The sequence below is a fragment of the Botryllus schlosseri genome, chromosome 4, assembly GCF_051294905.1.
Source record: "Botryllus schlosseri isolate E-star chromosome 4, Bs_hap1, whole genome shotgun sequence".
Lineage (NCBI taxonomy): Eukaryota > Metazoa > Chordata > Ascidiacea > Stolidobranchia > Styelidae > Botryllus > Botryllus schlosseri.
This window is the reverse complement of record NC_137239.1, coordinates 27,167,930-27,185,548: the sequence shown is the minus strand read 5'-3', so window position 1 is coordinate 27,185,548 and position 17,619 is coordinate 27,167,930. Positions and strand designations below refer to the sequence as shown.

The following is a 17,619-nucleotide window of genomic DNA, read 5'->3' as shown; positions in this document are numbered from 1 at the left end:
TGGGGGTAAGTAGCTATTTCCCTTTGACGAGGATCTCGTGTAATGGGAGTGGATATTTCAGCGGGTATGAAAAGTCAATCAAACACAGGTGGCAAACTATTGGAAAAAATATTTGTGTATAACTGTTGAGTGTTGATACTTCGAAGCGATATAGTTCGTCAACTCGTAAAGTTCGATACTTAAAGGCGATAATTTGATAGGTACAGATGAGATCAACCGCATCGCACGATATTGCAGGATTCGAATTCTGTACAGAAATGTTTTGCATGCATTTCCCCATACTACGAATCCATAATCCATATGGCAGGTGAGAGTGGAAAAGTGAGAAGTAGATGGTTCGTAGTATTGATCTAGATACCAAAGATTGCAGACGGGTCATTATTCCCACATATCGTGCTAGTTTTAATATTGTGCATTCAATATGCCGCTTCCGAGACATTTCTGCATCACTAGTGACGTCGAGATATTTTGTCAAGTCGCATTTGGAGATTTTCTTGTGATTGACGTTCGCAGTGAAATTATGACTGGTGGCGACAGTATTTAAAAAGAACATCTCGGTCTTATCTGCATTATATGTTATTCTTCATTCGTCGGTCATTTAGTCGCTCTTTCTTGCTCCTGTCCTTCTTTCGTTCTTTTTCTGTGCTTTTTTGTCACCGTAAAACAGGGATACGGGAACGATGAGCCCAGGAGTAACTCTACGACGGCGGGACTTGAACCCGTTCCGCCTGCGTAAGTGACGCTGTACTGATCCGTATACTAATTCGAGATAACTAAATCAAGTACCCAGTCTGTTGTGTACCGGAAATCTGCTTGGTGTAAATGCGAACGGTCGTTTCATTATTGTATCGCAAATAAATATGCTACTAGTAAGCAGCAAATGACATGTGCTATGCCATAACATTTGCAGGAAGGTCGATCATTTAAAACTAAATACATTGCCAATGTAATCATAGTACCCAATCAAATGACTTAGAAGGACTATTCTCCTCCTGGGTGACGCTGCTAAGTATCATAGAGAGAAACAATCTTTGTTTGTCAACCGTGCAAATCAATTATATACACAACAGAATTGCAATTGGTTGAAATATGAAATGGGAAAGCAGCAGGTGTGATCAAAATCCGGTTTAGGAGCAGGATTTATTTGAATTTTAGCATAGCCTGACTTGGTTTTTATATTGCTCTGAAAATATAACCTTTTTATGTCAAAATATGTAAAATAACAGGATTTGGCAAGCTATTAGGAGCCAGCCGGATGTTTTCGGATCTGGAATTTCAAAGTGCCAGCAAGAGCAGTATGGATTCGGATTCCGAAATTTGAGAATCCTCCCATCTCTCGAAAACAGCAGCAAGACTCAAAGCAATTATAGATTCCACGAAATGCACTTCTTGTTTGGTACCGACGCATATTTTCTACGGAAATTGTCTCTGCTTTCTTTTAGCAAGATAGCCCTTGTTTGCCCGCATGTAATAGCACATTTCCGATATACAGGCTTGGTGTCTGCAACGCTCCACGCGGAATAATTTCAATGCTAAGCGAGATGATGTCACCCTGGTACCAACTATCTGTGAAGCTCGGCACTATTCGTACTGTATTTTTGGAGACTGTGTTCTATCAGGAAGTGAATTTCTCACTACGTTAGTCATTGCCAACGCATATATATTATCAAGTGAACCTTAGTTTCACTAGTTATAATATAAGGCATTCAACAGCGCAGCTTATACCCCACAAAAGTATTGAGTATATTGTACGCCGTGAGCATGGGCCAAAAACCAATCAAAACAAGGCGGTCGGTTCATGTGTTCAAACAAGTTAAAGCAAATATCGTAGTTATCGGAGTACGAAAGTCAGGTAAGATTGCTTTATTCTGTACGAAAAGTAGCATACTTGCTCTGTTTTGTTATGGCAAAAGCTCGTTGATGTGTAATGAACTGCATGTGATGCCATACAAAGTGTAGCAGCATATAAAATAATACTTGGGGTTGAACTCATTCGAGTCAAGATAAATAAATTCGCCCCACATCACAAAGAACAAAATACTTTCTAGGCGACGACGACGTGTTTGCTGTGACATCGCTGTCCAAGAAATCTGGTATTTATGATTGCAAAAACGTCCATTCCATTCTGCTGCGAAAGCGGCTTACCCGTTCATTCATATACGTTACCTCGACCCAATTCTTTACACGCTCCTGGTTGTGCTTAACATAACAAATTCAAGGCTGCAGATCAACCATATCTTGAGTTGAGTGGGTAGCCCACGATATTGAGTATTCATGACCTACATATTACTTATCGGCGATAAGGTGATAAACGACGTCATGCATAGGAAAATCAGCATTGACATCAATTTTGTATCTTCGCCATACATAGCAATGATTCATGTGCTGTTTTGCTTAATATTCTTCATAAGACAACAAACTCTCATCACATACACGCTGCGTTTCCTCGTGTGATATAACTTGTACCAACGGCACAGGGCTATAGGCTGCACCAAGTCAGTCGAATAAAAACGATGCTTGTTTCCTGTTCATTCTTTTGTTCATTTTCTGAAGGATTATGCGAAATGGCACTGCATGACTTGTAGACCCCGAGTAATTGATGATATCAAAAGAGATCGAAAACTTGGAATTATTCTGAAATGCGCTGGACTAATTGCTTTGTTTCAGGGATGTCCTCCATCATGGATAAAGTCATTCCGAGCACTATTTGCGATTCGTCCAGCACAGGAAATGCATCCGCAACACTGACCCCGTGCAAGGGAGTTAATCTGATCACGTGGGGGATCGGCTTTGGAAATCATAGACCACCGCTTTGGAAATATCACGTCAAGAACGCAGACGGTATGTGGTTGTTGTGGTTGGAAGTTGAGCTTGCATATTCCATATTATCAGATCAAATCAAGGCTTTCTTGGTTTTAATTTACTACTCGGAAAATATTCAGAAATATAAATACCTAAAATTGAGGTTCCCCTATTTTTGACCAACGGGGAATCGCCACATGTAAGATCCTCACTATTCCGACAGTTATTATGTATATATGCAGGCTATGCGTGTGTACTGTGTATGCATAGTTATCATGTGCTGGCTGGGTTAAACTACAATTGTCGGTAGGCAAATACGGCGGGTATGATTTATGATTCTGGTACCGTGACAGGAAGACATTCCGACTGTGGTCTTTATCCGTCGTATGACGTCATAGTTAGTGATAGTGGATTCGAAGTACTGGAATCAGTCAGATAAACTATAGATAAGGGGTCTCAAACACGGGGCGCGCGCCGAGATCATTTTGTGTGGCCCGCGTCGGCATTTTAGATTTTCAAGTATTCGACAATAGTTAACTGCCACATATCCTTTTTAGATTTGAGAACTTGAAATTCACTTCAAAACTGCTCCAAAAACCTAAAACTTCTCATCTAACTTCAACATCTCAACACTTTCAAAAGCGGCCATGCGGTGGAAGATCTGCTATGACATCACATTACCTGTTCATGATGATTATACATGACCCGTTGATGATTCGTGACCGAGAATTGTGATTTCGACTATGCGCGATCTTTCGTAGAATTACTAGAACTTGGAATGAGTGGGTGATAAAATAAATATGAGTCGACTTGAGAAGAGAAGGACTTGTGGCTCGGAACTCCGTGACTTGGTACAGCCACGGTCGCAATAAACTTTCAAATCATTATATTCAAGTTGTTATTGATCTGTTCCAATATTCGAAGCTAAATCTAACGCTGATTTAATTTGACTTTGCTAATGAAATGATTAACAGCCAATAGTTATCAGCAATGTTCCCTTTAAGCTGCGCGCGTGCGCGGCCGCGCACTGCTGACGAAGTCTCCGCGCACAGAAAAACGTATCCCGCGCACAAGAAAGCCGAAGTGATGACCTTTTTTTCTGTCGTTACGCACTGTTTTCCGAGGGACCGCGCCAGTGAGTTGTTGAGTGTGCGCAGACTCGTGAAAAATTAGAGGGGATATTGAGGGGCAGTATTTGATATTGAAAGCGTGTTGCCTTTGGGGATTATTTAACCCAATTTTTCAGGGAAATAGCCACAAAATGACGACTTTCAGGATTAAACGAACTTTTGCCTTGTCGGAGCACTACGATGCATATAGTAGTAGTGGATGGGAGATGATGAACTAATCTAAAGTCTTATTCGCCTCTCCAAACCCAAGATACCCTATACCAGGCCTGAGCAAAGTGCGACCCGCGGGCCAAATTCGGCCAGCGGACCTATTCTGTACGGCCCGCGAAAGGTTGCTTGAAATTGAAAATATAAAACCTACTTTTTAATGTTGCTGTGTATGGACTAAAACCATAGGATGTATAAATTGAAGCTGAAATTCGTTTACTATCAAGCCCATTCGTTAACATGCCGCGATTACGCAGCCTATACGTACCTCACATGCCTAATCCAGATTCAAAGTAAAGTCAAAGTAGCAAATTATACCGTTACAATTAAAGTCACAAGAAGTAACCAAACCTTCTTTCAGGGATATCTAGACTGTGCGGCCCGCGAGAGTCTGAAGAAACTTACTAAAATATTGATAAAATGCGTACTAAAAATCGAATTAATGCGGGGACTTGATTAAACTTATTCTTAGTAGGCTATATTTCACCATGATAATTCTAAGGCAGTGGGTCTCAACCTGGGGGACCCGTGCCCCTTGAGGTCATGAAAGCATCTGAAGGGGATCGCGACGCTGAGCTCAACTGAAAATTTTTCTCGCGCTCTGCGCGATTTACTTCCAATTCATAATTATAGCTCTGTATTTTAGTATGAATTTCATATTTAAAAATCTCTCATCAATAGTCGTAACCTCCCATGCCACCAAACTATCCGTTAGGTTGGCTATAGCATGCTGGTTGCGTTTTGTGATATGACGATGTGGGGGCGCGAAATCTACACATATATAGTAGAAGCGTGTTTAAAGCTAACATGGTTATGATCCCACCCCTAAAACCTCAGATAGTCGAGTTTCTAGGTCCAGAGGACTTCACCGTTACCAGGCAACAGCTTCAAAGTAAAAAATCTGATATGTGCGCTGATCATTGTATTTCATATTTAATTAAAAGATCTCAAGGTTTTCCAGCTGAACCGGAGCTAAATTATTTTGGTGATAAAAAATGTGAGAATGATAAAATTGTTCGTGTTTTTGTAAAGAGCTTGATTACAGGTGCCTAATAAACACATTAAATGTATACATCTGTGATTCGTGATATACTTAACACAGTTAGTCAGTTTTGCGCTGAGTGGTTGTATTTGGTTCGTATTGTGTACGCTCACTGCTTCTAGACCAACCTGTTCCTCGGGAAACAATTCGCGATATAACCACTATAGTGATTCAGTGGACAGGATACCATGGTCATTTGTCCCCGCGGAATATGTAGGTCACTACACATTAAAAACACCTGTTTTCAAAACCGATCGTGGAAAATCAACAATATGCACGATATACAGTGTAATTAGTTCCACGAAATACACAATGCACGTCCATGAAGCACCACAATGACGCTTTTCCGAAGCTCCATAGGCTGATTTTCGACTGCTAGCTAGCTCAAAATGCTGCGTTTCTGGCTTCGAAATGCAACATTCTTGACTTCCGGTATTTTACGCTTCACGAGCGAGCAATTATACTACTAACACATCTCACTCGATCAGCTTTACCTGTAAATGTGATTACGTGAGCAGAGACAGGATTAAAATTGATAGCAATATATGCATTTCTCGATGATATTGACCGATTTGATCATGAATTATAGAAAATTTTAGCGCTTCGCGCGTTTAGTGGGAACGCCCACTAAACGAAGACCAGACACAGATGATTAATAGCGGGGGAAAGCGTGCAGCCCGAGGGGGGTCTGGGGGGCGAAGCCCCCCAGAAGTTCGGTTTATCACCCTATGGGGGGCCTGGTTGCGCACTGTTGTCCAAGGGCCTGCGCAGTGAGTTGGCGTATTTGCGCAGACTCGTGAAAAATTAGAGGGAACATTGGTTATCAGGAATATGCCCATGCCCTAAACCCGGATTAGGCTGTTGGCCTACAGCTCCAATGCTCTGATATCGGGTGAATATTTGTAAATAATTAGATATTCTACCAATACCTTGGTACGCCAAATGTCCGCTATAGCTGCAGAAGTATTACGGAACAGCTTTTACGATGTCATGACGCATTTGTACTCTCGCATGGTGTCTGTAACTAATTATTTTGACAAACTATGTACTACAACAATTTAATCAAATATTTAAAAATGTGATATTTTTCATGCCGGGCGTGAATTCGCAATAGTATATCACATTTTCACGATGTGTGTGGACTGTGGAATGCCAGTCTACAAGGTCCCGTAAAATGAGACATACTTGGAAACATGTTGAATACCCTTTATAATCAGTGCTACGGCCCGCGGCGCCATCAAAAACTTGGAAATTGGCCCGCGAGCACATTTGAGTTCGATACCCCTGCTATAGATCAAAGATAACTAACCTACTGCAGGTTAATAATCTATGAATAAACATCAACATTCTGTCAAGCGCTAATAATAATATATTGCTATTACTATGATAGAAGTAATGATAGCGAAGTATTGTCACTGGGGAAACATAAAACCGCGCTTATTCAGTCTGTGTCGTGTGACAAGAGAAAACCAGAGGTGGCCCAGAAAAAAATGATAGGTTAGCTCTGGCGAAAACAAGTCATTACAGTATCTGTACGACTCTATACTCGCGCGTACGCGGAATACACGGTAGAATACACCGAATACGTGGAGAACGGCGTATTCATATATTACTTCCGCCTTTACAAAAATCCGACTTGTCATGCGGGTGTGAGGCCATGAGGTAGCTGTTACGGGTATAAACGTTTTGAAAAGTGCTGATGATTTGCAATTGAATAATATATTCGTATTCAAACAAACCCGAGTATTTTCGGCTGACACTCGTCACGGTGATGGGTAATCTTCGGCGACTATGATTGGAGAGTAGGAAATAACATATTATTATCAATCACTAATGATCATTTTCATCATCCGACATTTGAAGTACGGACTACATTAGGGGTGCGCACCGTGCAACCTGTGGACCACGGGGCAAAATTATTTCTTGGCTCGCAATGGTACCAAATTTGATTCGAGTTCGGTTTTAAGCGTTTGAGCTACGCTCAAGTGGGATTGGTGGAGGACGAAAACTGCCTTTGCACATTAACATTTTAGACAAAATATATTTTATGTCGACGCAGTGGGATCAGAGTAGCTTATGTCCGTTTTAACATCGTTGTAAAATCAAGTTTTTGTAATATTTTCATCTTTTTTCGGCCATATGGAGGCAATGTTCATTGTTCATGTTTGACGCAATATTTCCACTGAGACGGATCTGGATCGCTTGGCAAAAAGGTTGCGCAATGCACAACTCTGTACTATACATCATACTTTTTCGTATTATTCTTGAGGATAAATTGTCTTTCAATTACAGGGCTGATATTAATCGTCGACAGCGGTAACCAGCGCACACTGGTCACCATGAAAAACGAGATGAACGAAATACTGGACGAAAAGGTCGTAACTGCACGGGAACTCCCAGTTATAGTTTTGGCGAACAAATCAGACCTGACCAGCGCCAGATCTGCCGCTGACATAGCGGACGCTTTGAAGCTGTACGAACACTCGATAACGTGGAACGTGCAATGCTGCAGTGCTGTTACTGGCGAGGGGCTTATGGACGGTTTTCGAAAGCTAATGGAATTGATACGAATGCGTAAACTCGTACCAGATAAACCATCCCCTACAAAAGAACAGCATATCGGTTCCGCCACGCTCTGAAATTCAACGGCTTATGCGCGTGTCTGGCACAGTGGAACACGCCTATTACACGCCACGAAGATTACGCGCTGCACGACACGTTCCCATATCGAGAATACGAAATCGTGAGGTTGGGCTACGTGGCGAATGACACTCCATGAATTGCTGGAAAGGTGCAACAGAATATAGGCCACTGACACTCAACCTTTCGGTATTCGCAATTGCGTTACCCGCAAACGTATTTGTTTCTCTGAAAAGGATGTGAAACTGAATCTGAAACGCCATCCCAACTTCCAAGAAGCTTCTGGGAGAGACTGCCAACATTCTTGTCGTTCATCGCAATTCTTGAAATTGTTCATCGCGTCACAATGGCCGGATTTTATTCATAAATGCTTATATGTAACCGTGTGTTTGATGTTTCACCGCTGCACCACCAATGGGTGGCGAGATAGCGTAGGCCTAGTGGTATAATCCACAGCTGCAACACCAATGGGTTGCGTGTTCGAGTCCGACCAAGGTCGATTCCAGAATTCCTACCGAAGTGTCGAAGGTTTATCTAGATTCTAGGCTCCTCCTCGCCATCTCATCCGTGTAAGCGATGTATAAAAGCCTAGAAGTTGGCCGTGCTACAAGTCGGCAGTTAGTAACGGAATAAGAATGAAGATAATTTTCCTAGTGTAAATGACCAATAGTCGTCGACAAACACCATGAATACCTCAAACAAACAAACCACCAATGGGTTCATGGGTTGTGGAGTGTGGACTATCGTGTCTTGGTTAAAGAGATAGGTTGTGCAGTGTGCACTGTGCATTGTGCAGTATGTACGCTGTGTATAGTGCGGTACCCACCTGCTGCAGTCCCTATTTTTATTACATCAAAGCTTATAGCGTATGGGTAATCTCTTGCGGAAGTTTACCCCGGAAGTGGTATACAGTATAGGAAAGAACTCAGAAGCGAGCGCCCTGGCATCGATGGTAGGGGCGTGCTGCAAAATGATCTGACTGTTGCTCCCCGAAAGGTAAGTGCGGGCAACATGAGCAGTCGAGCAAGCTAGCTGCTCAACTCATCACCTGATACGTGTAAGCGGTGCCTTAAAATGCCTGACGTGGGCCGTGCTACTAGTCGGCGGATACGGAATTGATCGTGCTGTTGACCATTTATATATCACAAACAATCGATCGCGTCGGACTCATCGTGAATAATAATATCAAGCTATCCTGGATCCCATGCAGAACACCATTTCGTTTCACCAGAGATGTTTAAAATGCCGGATATTCTGAACCTTAAAATCGAGATCCCGGTATTCATTTCAAGTGCATGTATATAATCATTTACAAAGCCGGTATTATAGCATATGTCTCTCTCACCGATTACTTCTCGGTTTGAATATCATCTTTGTACTCAGGCCAGGATACGAGGATCTAATTTTACGACTCAACGCAGTAGCGCGTTTCCTATACAGGAAGTGATTTCGTGATAAAACTCCGAGCTAAATCTGGCAACTCATCCGACATTCCTGGGAACTCAACTTTGCGGACATTCCCTGCATGCTAATATCTAAGTTAGTCACCCTATACCTATTGTTGCGTTTATTCAAACAATAGCTCGTTAGATTAATGGAAAATGAGACAATGTTTGAACGTGGAAACGAAGTACGCGGGATCAGGCCGCTTATCTGCATTGATTTTGTTTCAAAGATTTCTATACCGCTTCGGAATTTACATTCCAGCGCCAGCAACTTCTCTGAAACATTCAGTTCCTGCAACAGATGACCTTCATGGAACCCAAGGGTGCGCAATACATATGATACCTATACAACAATATCACCAGTGGGGCTGGCACAATTATGCGAGCAGTCGAATTCGAATCAGGTGACAATGGTAATGATTCGATTTGAGTAGTGAGACTACAGCAAATATGCGCCGTTTGTAGCCTACATAGTTGTATATTATCTTATCAATGAGAATTTTGGTTTTGACGCGTTTTTTCAGCGTGGTAGCATTGAAACCTCGAACGGTCGTATCACATCATCCAAAACACGTAGTACAAATAAGCTATAGGCCTACACATCAGTGGAAATGACATTATTGTGGAGTCGTGAGCTACAAGCCAAAGCATTTTGTCACGATTGAAAAATAGCAGGCGGCCTGGAATTATTTTCTATTTTCCCGCATAAAAGCTATTAAATGTATACATATTTATAGGCTACATTCCACATCATCCAGTCTTATGGCGTTAGAGTCAGGGCCGTAATTCCCACACCCCGATGGGTTGTGGATTCGTGTACGCCTCAAGAATTCCTACCTAAGTGTTCGAGGTTTATCTATTATATAGGCTCCTCGCAGCCATCTCATTCGCGTAAGGCAGGGGCGGGCAACTTCTCCAGTCGGCGGGCCGGATATAGGAAAATTAGGTACTTGGCGGGCCGGATTGCTGAATCGATACATTATTTGATCATTTATCCACATATACAAGGAATGAATCGTTTTTAATGAATGTATTTTAACGACAGCAATGTCACTTCAAAGCCATTTCTCGCCGATAATGACGAAGACAATGTGGATTCGAGGATAGTATTGTCATACAGGCGCTTCTATCTGGTCAATCAACACATGGTGCAATCCTTAATTAGGATTTCAAGGCGTTTGATAACTGCGTTACCCCTAAATTTACCAAGATATCAATTCATTAGGGTTGAGTAGGTGACGAGATAGCGTCTTTGTTCAATTGTGTAGCCTGATTAATCGCGATATTGAATTCATGCGGTCCGCATCCTATACGAAATTTGAAAAGTGGCCCGCGACCCGTTTTGAGTTGGCCACCCCTGGTATATGCGGTGTCTTACTAGGGTTACCATACGTCCTCTTTTATGAGGATTTGTCTTCTTTTTTTGAGTTTTTTGCAAGTGTCCTCGGAGGACGCCCAAATGTCCTCTTTTTTGAGATTTTGTCCTTATTTTTGAGAATTTTGGTAGATATATGGCAAAATCGACTGAGATACAGTAAATTAGCACCGAAGTAACGCTCCAGCGACTATTTCGGGAGATGAGCCGAAAAGTTGACCAATATTTAGTCAATCAACTGATAATGTGAAAGGAAAAACTGTATTTTGGGCGCTGAGCGAGAAAGTTGACCTTTCTTTTTTTAGTCAACCGACCTCGAAGTGGGAAAAATTTACCATTTTTTCAGGCTTTTCCTCTCGTTTTGTGAGTCTGAAAATTTTGAAAAGTGTTATCTTTTTAGATTTCCAAAATATGGTAACCCTACGTCTTACAAAAGCCTAGAAGTGTGCCGTTCTACAAGTCGACGGTTACAGAATGAAAAATAAGAAATATCAGCCTGGTGTAAATGACGATTGTAGTCGACAAACACCATGATTACCACAGACAACATTGGGGTTGAGTACATCGTAAATGACCATAATGCAAGTCTTCTCGCTTCGATGAACTTACGCGTAAGCTCCACTCTCGCACGCTGCGCACACACGTATATCATAATATACAGTCACTAAAATTCGACGTAGTAAGCAAGTAGTGGGAAATCTCGGCAGACTGGGGCCACGGGCCACATTATCATGTAAGGCGGAAAACTCTCCGCGGGCCGGATCCGGCCCGCGGGCCGTATGTTGCCCGACCCTGGCGTAAGGGGTGTCTTACAGAAGCCCAGAAGTGGGTCGTGCTACAAGACAGCAATAACGGAATATCGGCCTGGTTTAATGACCATTGTAGTCGCGAACACCATTAATACCGCAAACAAAACTGCCACACCTCAAACCCGAGGACGAACTTGAATAGGCAACAAAATTATTTCATAAATAAGTGTTATAGTCAGGGCTTTGGAGCCGGAGCCGGAGCCCGGAGCCGGAGCCCCGGAGCCGTGCATTTTCACCGGAGCTGGAGCCGGAGCCGGAGCCGGAGCTCTACATAAAATTCAGCCGGAGCCGGAGCCGGAGCTGGAGCCCGTTATTTGAGGAGTAGCTCCGGCTCCGACCTATTTCATAAGATGCTATTATACATGCAACAACCACATCTGCTGATTTATCATAATTGAACTGAATTTTAATGCTGTGCACAGCAATGGCATGGAGTAAATTGCGTTCTAGTGCAACTATGATGTTGTCGATAATTGACAAGTATTCAGTATGAACTCACAAGCCTGCACGGCGGCACCTATATGTCTTTGTTGCTACATCGGATGTTAATGACGGCTGACGGACTCTACATTACTATAGATAACTAACCTATTAGTAGATTAGTAATCTATATAGACCAGGAATGGCCAACCTTTTCAGCTAAAGGGGCACATGCAATTGACGAACGAGTGCGCGGTTCACTAGCCATGCCGAGCGGGTAAAATTTTCTAAGTTTATAAATAAACTAGGTGAGTATTGCGGGTCTATTGTATACCACCCTCTAGGCTCAGTTTGCAAGGACACGACTATTCGTCGTCTTGACACATCGATATCGAAGGTCTCTGATAATATGCGACAATCATTTTGTGCCTACATTTCACCGTCGACGATTTTTATGCGAGGGCAAACGCGACAAGACTTTCTTCCGTAATTTCGGTTACAGTTAGACTCAATCGGGTAAATTAGGCGTTTTTTTTCATTTTCAGTAGGGGGTAGGCTACCAAGCAAGAAGTCGTGTGACAATTAAACACGCGAAGCGTGAAGAAAAATTTCGCTACTATTTTAGTTTATTGTAATGTACGACGATTTACTGAAAATATGACTGGACCCTGGATCTGCCAATGCGTCGGAACTGATATTTTAGTCATCAACATCCTAAGTGTCGCAGCCAGAATTGTCATTTTTGGTTGGCATTGCAAGTTCACAATCTGAGCAATTCATTTTCGATAATATAATAGGACATTATCTCGCGGGCCACGCAAAACCCTCTCGTGGGCCACATTTGCGGGCCACCCCTGATATAGACAGGGCCATTCGTTAATTTCAGAGCCGGAGCCGGAGCTGGAGCCGGAGCAGTGTTTATAATGCGGCTCCGGAGCTGGAGCCGGAGCTAATGTATGATAGAAGAGAGCTCCGGAGCCGGAGCTGGAGCAGTTTAAATTTACGGCTGCTCCAAAGCCCTGGTTATAGTTTAGCAACTTGAAAATTTTCTTCGCGCGTGTTTTAAGAATTGCAGCTACAGAATTTGCTGTGAAGGTCCTCCCAATTTCCACATAAATAGTATGGTGTTATTTTCAAGAAAAGTCATTTTTGTTGCTGTTTATCACTATCCTACAGTTAATATTTGCACAAAACAGCTAGATGACCGTTTCTCGATAATTGAGTAAAATTTGAACCCAAACTGGGGGACCGTGACGGTCCCAAGAGGCTCTGCGAAGACAAAAAGGTTGCGAACCACTATCCTAAACTTTCGAAGACACCATCCCTCTCTCAGTTCCAGCGGTGAATGTGATCGCGTGAGCCGATAGAGGATAAAAATATATGCCGACAAGTAGGTGTGGAATGGGAGGTCTGAGCCCCAGAAATTTTGTTGATCACCCTCTATGGGGCCCAAGACCAACGTTTTTTGGTGGCTGAGGAAGTGCGGTTTCGGTCCTGCTGTAATGGGTTACCATATTTTGTAATCGGGAAAGGACACTTTTGCCAAATCAGAAAAGTCACAGGTGATCAAAACTTGGAACAGCCGATTTCTCTATTCATCCTGTAAAATTCGGTGGGTTGACTTCAAAGAAAGGTCGTCACTTTCGTTCGAACCACGGATTTCCTATTTAGCGTCATTTTCACTCGAATCTCTCCATCATTTTAGCTGTAAAAGATGAGGACGCATGGTAACCCTATGCTATGAGCGTTTCACAATCGAATCACTCGGGTAGCCTACTCTTTTGTCCACACCTACCTTAAAAGCCTTGTCAGGTGCTATATAATCAATCATGTCTTCTGCTGTTCTATGCTGAACTTTGGTATTTTCCATTGCGACATCATGAACACGACACTAAATCTGTCTGCCTGCTCTGCCGACCTAAACCCGAAAAACCACACAACCGACCCTCTAGCGATCTCCCACAGCCGCAAAATACAAAGTCACATTTCAATCAAAGCAGAATTTCGTCTCCTCCGACGCGCTACTGTCATTCCGACAGCAATAAATTAGTAAATGTATACATACACAGACAATAATTGATGGCAAACAAGTAAAGTAACTAAAATGGTACGATGTTGTTCGTAGTACGTGTTACTCCAGGATGAATCCGCCCTAGTACATGGTACAAGAAGAAAATGAACACAGCACACCGTATACAGTGTCGCGTGCCAAAGTGTACGACTATAACAAACAAAAAAAACAGACCATCGTCATCTCGGACTGAAATATCACAATAGTGGCACGTACGCTGCGACACGATGGCTACAGATAACGTCGGATTGAAGGCACGGTATAAGATTTCAAATATTGAAGACAGTCTAGCGCGCACAGTAAGTAAACCGCGCGTTCACAGTTGCGAAGACATCCGATTGAAGATAGTACGCTAGCATTTTATTAATTGCCAAGTGAAGAAAACGTCCTAACGCACAAATTATTATGATATTCTCGATAATAAGTTAGACTGTTTGGCACTCGTAGCGAGTAACCTCAGGGGAAATTGTAGAAACGGCATATTTTTTCCAGTACATATACACAGTAATTCACGCGGTAAAGGCGAGTTTACACTACGAGAGTAACGGGCTGTACTTTGCCAAGATTGACACCAAAGTTGACATCGACAGACCAGTTACTCGAGCCGTGTAAAACACCCTCGATATTTAACAAACACCCAAAAATTCACAGTAAAAAAAAACGCAAATTAAGAACTTGAAAAAACAACACACACACAAAATTTCATAGAAATAACCGACAGGTGTGATTTTACCATTTTCAAGGCCGGGATCCCGTTATTTCAAGGACCGTCACCACCACGTTTCACCGTTTGCGACCAACTGATTCCCAAGAGCAATCGAGTTTACAACAAAACATCAAAAGAATGAAATTTAAGAATCTCCAAACCAGGTAGCTGGGAGTTGAACCCCGAATTCCGCGCGTCTTTTGAAATGTACAATCGCACGCCTGCTGAAGATTGAGAGGCAAGTTCGGAGGATTTAGGTCACAGTTGCTGACGATAAGGCCTTTGTTCTTGCTGATGGCGCAGATAGATTAACAGTTTGAAAAGCGGACACGCGATACAGTTTTGCGCGGGTTGTTACCGCCTGAAATTATGTTGACACTCGTGTGAAGTCTCGTGATTTGTTTATAGTACGAAAGGAGAGAAAAAATGCGGCGTATTACCGTTATTCGGACGCGCTCAAAGAACTCAAGTCGCAAAGACATGATCTCCGACCACATAAACGGGACAAGAGTTTAACGCAACCCGCAACACAATTTAAGTCCGAAAACGGATGCCCGATTGAATAATCGGGGAAAAAACGCGGTTTGATCGCAAAATAAATATTTTACGTTACGGCCACAAAAAAGTACAAAAGAGGGTTCCAGCTTGATCTTTTTTACCCACATTGAGACGTGTTCTCCACGAACACAACCAATCAGTGTACCCCGTGAACACGGCAAAATTGATACCTAGATAGTCAGCTGTGTTCTCTGCGAAACTCGCAGAAAATGATAATTATAATAATTATTAATAATTTGTAATTGGGGTCATCGAGTAACTCACAGCATTGTCGCAAAGTTCATGGAAGAATGGGTGTGGTCAGAAAACGCAAAATTTTCTTCAATGTGATGTAGAATTGTCCGCATAATCGGTACACATTTGAACCAGCCCTAACGATAACTGTCAATTTTTACGTTTTTCACGTGTTTCAAACGAATTATGGCACATTCGGAATTGAATTTGATTTTGAATTTCGACACAGGATTAGAATTGAAACGCAGCCGATGATCGCGAGATACTCCGCAAATTTCGACGCATTCAAGGGGAACACTGATCAGACATGTTCACGGAAAACACTTCTCGACTAGGACAAAAAGTACGCCATACCACGAAAGAGTATTTACACAAATAACGCAAGACTGGGGTTAAACTCATCATCCCCCCATTACGAGCTCACTCCCTCCGTGACCCGTCCCAGCGAATTCGAAGACACCGGCGAGGTGGCTACGACCGGAGAGCGGGCCGGTCCCGATCTCATCATCGCAAACTTGGACAGCAGCGCCTGGCCTTGCTGTTCCTCGGCGGGCAGGGCCGGGGAGGACCTGTCCGAGTGTCCGTTGTCGCTGCCGTCGTTGGACGAAGACGGCACGTCTGCCATGGACGAGTTTGGGGTCCGGTCCTGCTGGATCTGGCTCAAGGGCTGTCCGTTGAACGGGTTGATTTCTGGTTTCATGGAGGCGCTGTAGTGTAACAAGAATATTTAGTCAGCGCCACTAATCAAGTAGCAGTTGAAGTGACATCAAGTTGGTAATGACTAAAGTCATGACTCGACTTGTACTCGAGTCATTGCCCATGACTCGACTAATTCTATACGACTTATTCAAGTTTCGTATATCAGGACCAATAATTGAAAAATAGCCAGAAACTGTTTTTTATCTGTTTGAATAAACATGTTGAGAGTGAGTTATGAATCTGCGGCATTGGATAACACCTTGGGTTGTAACCAAGTCGCAAGGTTCCGAGTCACAAGTCATGGTCACTTTTCTAGTTGCGACTCGAGTCAAGTAGAGTCATTTTCAATTCGCCAGTACCTTATCGGTTTCGACTGCCTGGCCTGCAAGAGTCCCCTCTTATGTTTCTCCGCGTGTAACTCGATACCAGATAGCCCCACGATGCCGTAACTGCACCCCGGCTGCAAGCAGTGGAAATGCGACATGGTCCTGAAGCGGTACTTGCACGCGGCCACGCCGCAGTCCTCCTTGCCGCGGACTCTCTTGAACCCGGACTGCTGCAGAACATCGGCTTTCATATGCTGTCGTCTGTGGGTGCCGACTTTCGCGCTGTCCGTGCATCTGTGCAGAATTTTCAAATGTGATTCAATATGTACATTAGGGGTGTTCTAAAAGGACTTTTTTTTCTCAAATCGTACTGGCTACTTGATAAAATTGTTAGGTTACCTAATTTAAGCCTACACACAGAATCTGGTTCAATTCCAGCCAGTAGCCGCATTGCTACAGAAGGAAGTTTCTATTTAATATGTTAAAATAAATTGACAAAAATTTCAAAATTTTCTGTTCACCCCATGAAAGCGTTAGGTTGTCTATAGAAACGATGTTCACCAAATTTGGTTCAATTCCAACCAGTGGAAGCGGAGTTATTGCAGTCGAAAAATTTGGATTATCAATAAAATAGTATTTACGGAGACCAATTCTTTAATTATTTATTATAGTGGTGCCTACAGTAAATACTATTTTATTCAAATCCAAATTTTTCGACGGCAATAACTTCGCTTCCATTGGTAAAGTAACTTTTTTGGGCCTCCTTTCGCATAGCAAACTGCAAACTATGGAACAATATATTCATATCGAAATATACCCGAATATCTTAATCTGACACTCATTCAGTGGTAATCACCAGCAACTAGCAGAGAATTGCAAAGTACTTTGTATATCAACAGTCTTACCTCCGACAGATTGGTCAAGCTCACCATTTTTAGATTACACACAAAAAAGGACATAATCATCTATAAATAAGCTAGTCTAACAAAACGGAAGGTTAAAAAAAGTCATCACTATCTCCAAGTCCTAATCACGACCTCATAGCTCGGAAATAAGACGAAATAAGGACGCAAGCTAAAATTTTTTGAATAAATCTCATGGAGATAACTTGAAGGCCGCTCTCATTACAACATCCATCGCGATTGAAAAGTATAT

The 17,619-nt window shown here is 42.6% G+C and overlaps 2 protein-coding genes across 4 annotated transcripts in view; one reads left to right on the top strand and one right to left on the bottom strand.

Annotated features, from left to right (window-relative positions):
• Window positions 1-1,145: 1,145 nt before the first annotated feature.
• Window positions 1,146-8,202, top strand: LOC145438381 (ADP-ribosylation factor-like protein 3). Its single transcript, XM_080315789.1, has 3 exons — window positions 1,146-1,852; window positions 2,668-2,841; window positions 7,474-8,202. The coding sequence occupies exons 1-3, from the start codon at window positions 1,762-1,764 to the stop codon at window positions 7,818-7,820; spliced, it is 612 nt and encodes a 203-aa protein (XP_080171915.1). The 5' UTR covers window positions 1,146-1,761; the 3' UTR covers window positions 7,821-8,202.
• A 5,653-nt stretch (window positions 8,203-13,855) lies between these two features.
• The window catches only part of LOC145438345 (zinc finger protein castor homolog 1-like), a 36,019-nt gene continuing 32,255 nt past the window's right edge, over window positions 13,856-17,619 (bottom strand). For all 3 annotated transcript variants that reach the window (XM_080315737.1, XM_080315738.1, XM_080315739.1), the window contains 2 exons: window positions 16,498-16,758; window positions 13,856-16,146 (listed from right to left, as the gene is read on the bottom strand). In XM_080315737.1, the coding sequence (XP_080171863.1) occupies window positions 15,852-16,146; window positions 16,498-16,758 (556 nt within the window). In that variant the 3' untranslated portion in view covers window positions 13,856-15,851. The remainder of the gene's footprint in view (window positions 16,147-16,497; window positions 16,759-17,619) is intronic.

Bases quoted from the DNA above. Each gene is read 5' to 3' on its own strand.
- LOC145438381 (XM_080315789.1), top strand. From the start codon at position 1,762: ATGGGCCAAAAACCAATCAAAACAAGGCGGTCGGTTCATGTGTTCAAA. The intron at 1,853-2,667 runs GTAAGATTGCTT...GCTTTGTTTCAG, and splicing joins TATCGGAGTACGAAAGTCAG to GGATGTCCTCCATCATGGAT. The intron at 2,842-7,473 runs GTATGTGGTTGT...TTTCAATTACAG, and splicing joins TCACGTCAAGAACGCAGACG to GGCTGATATTAATCGTCGAC.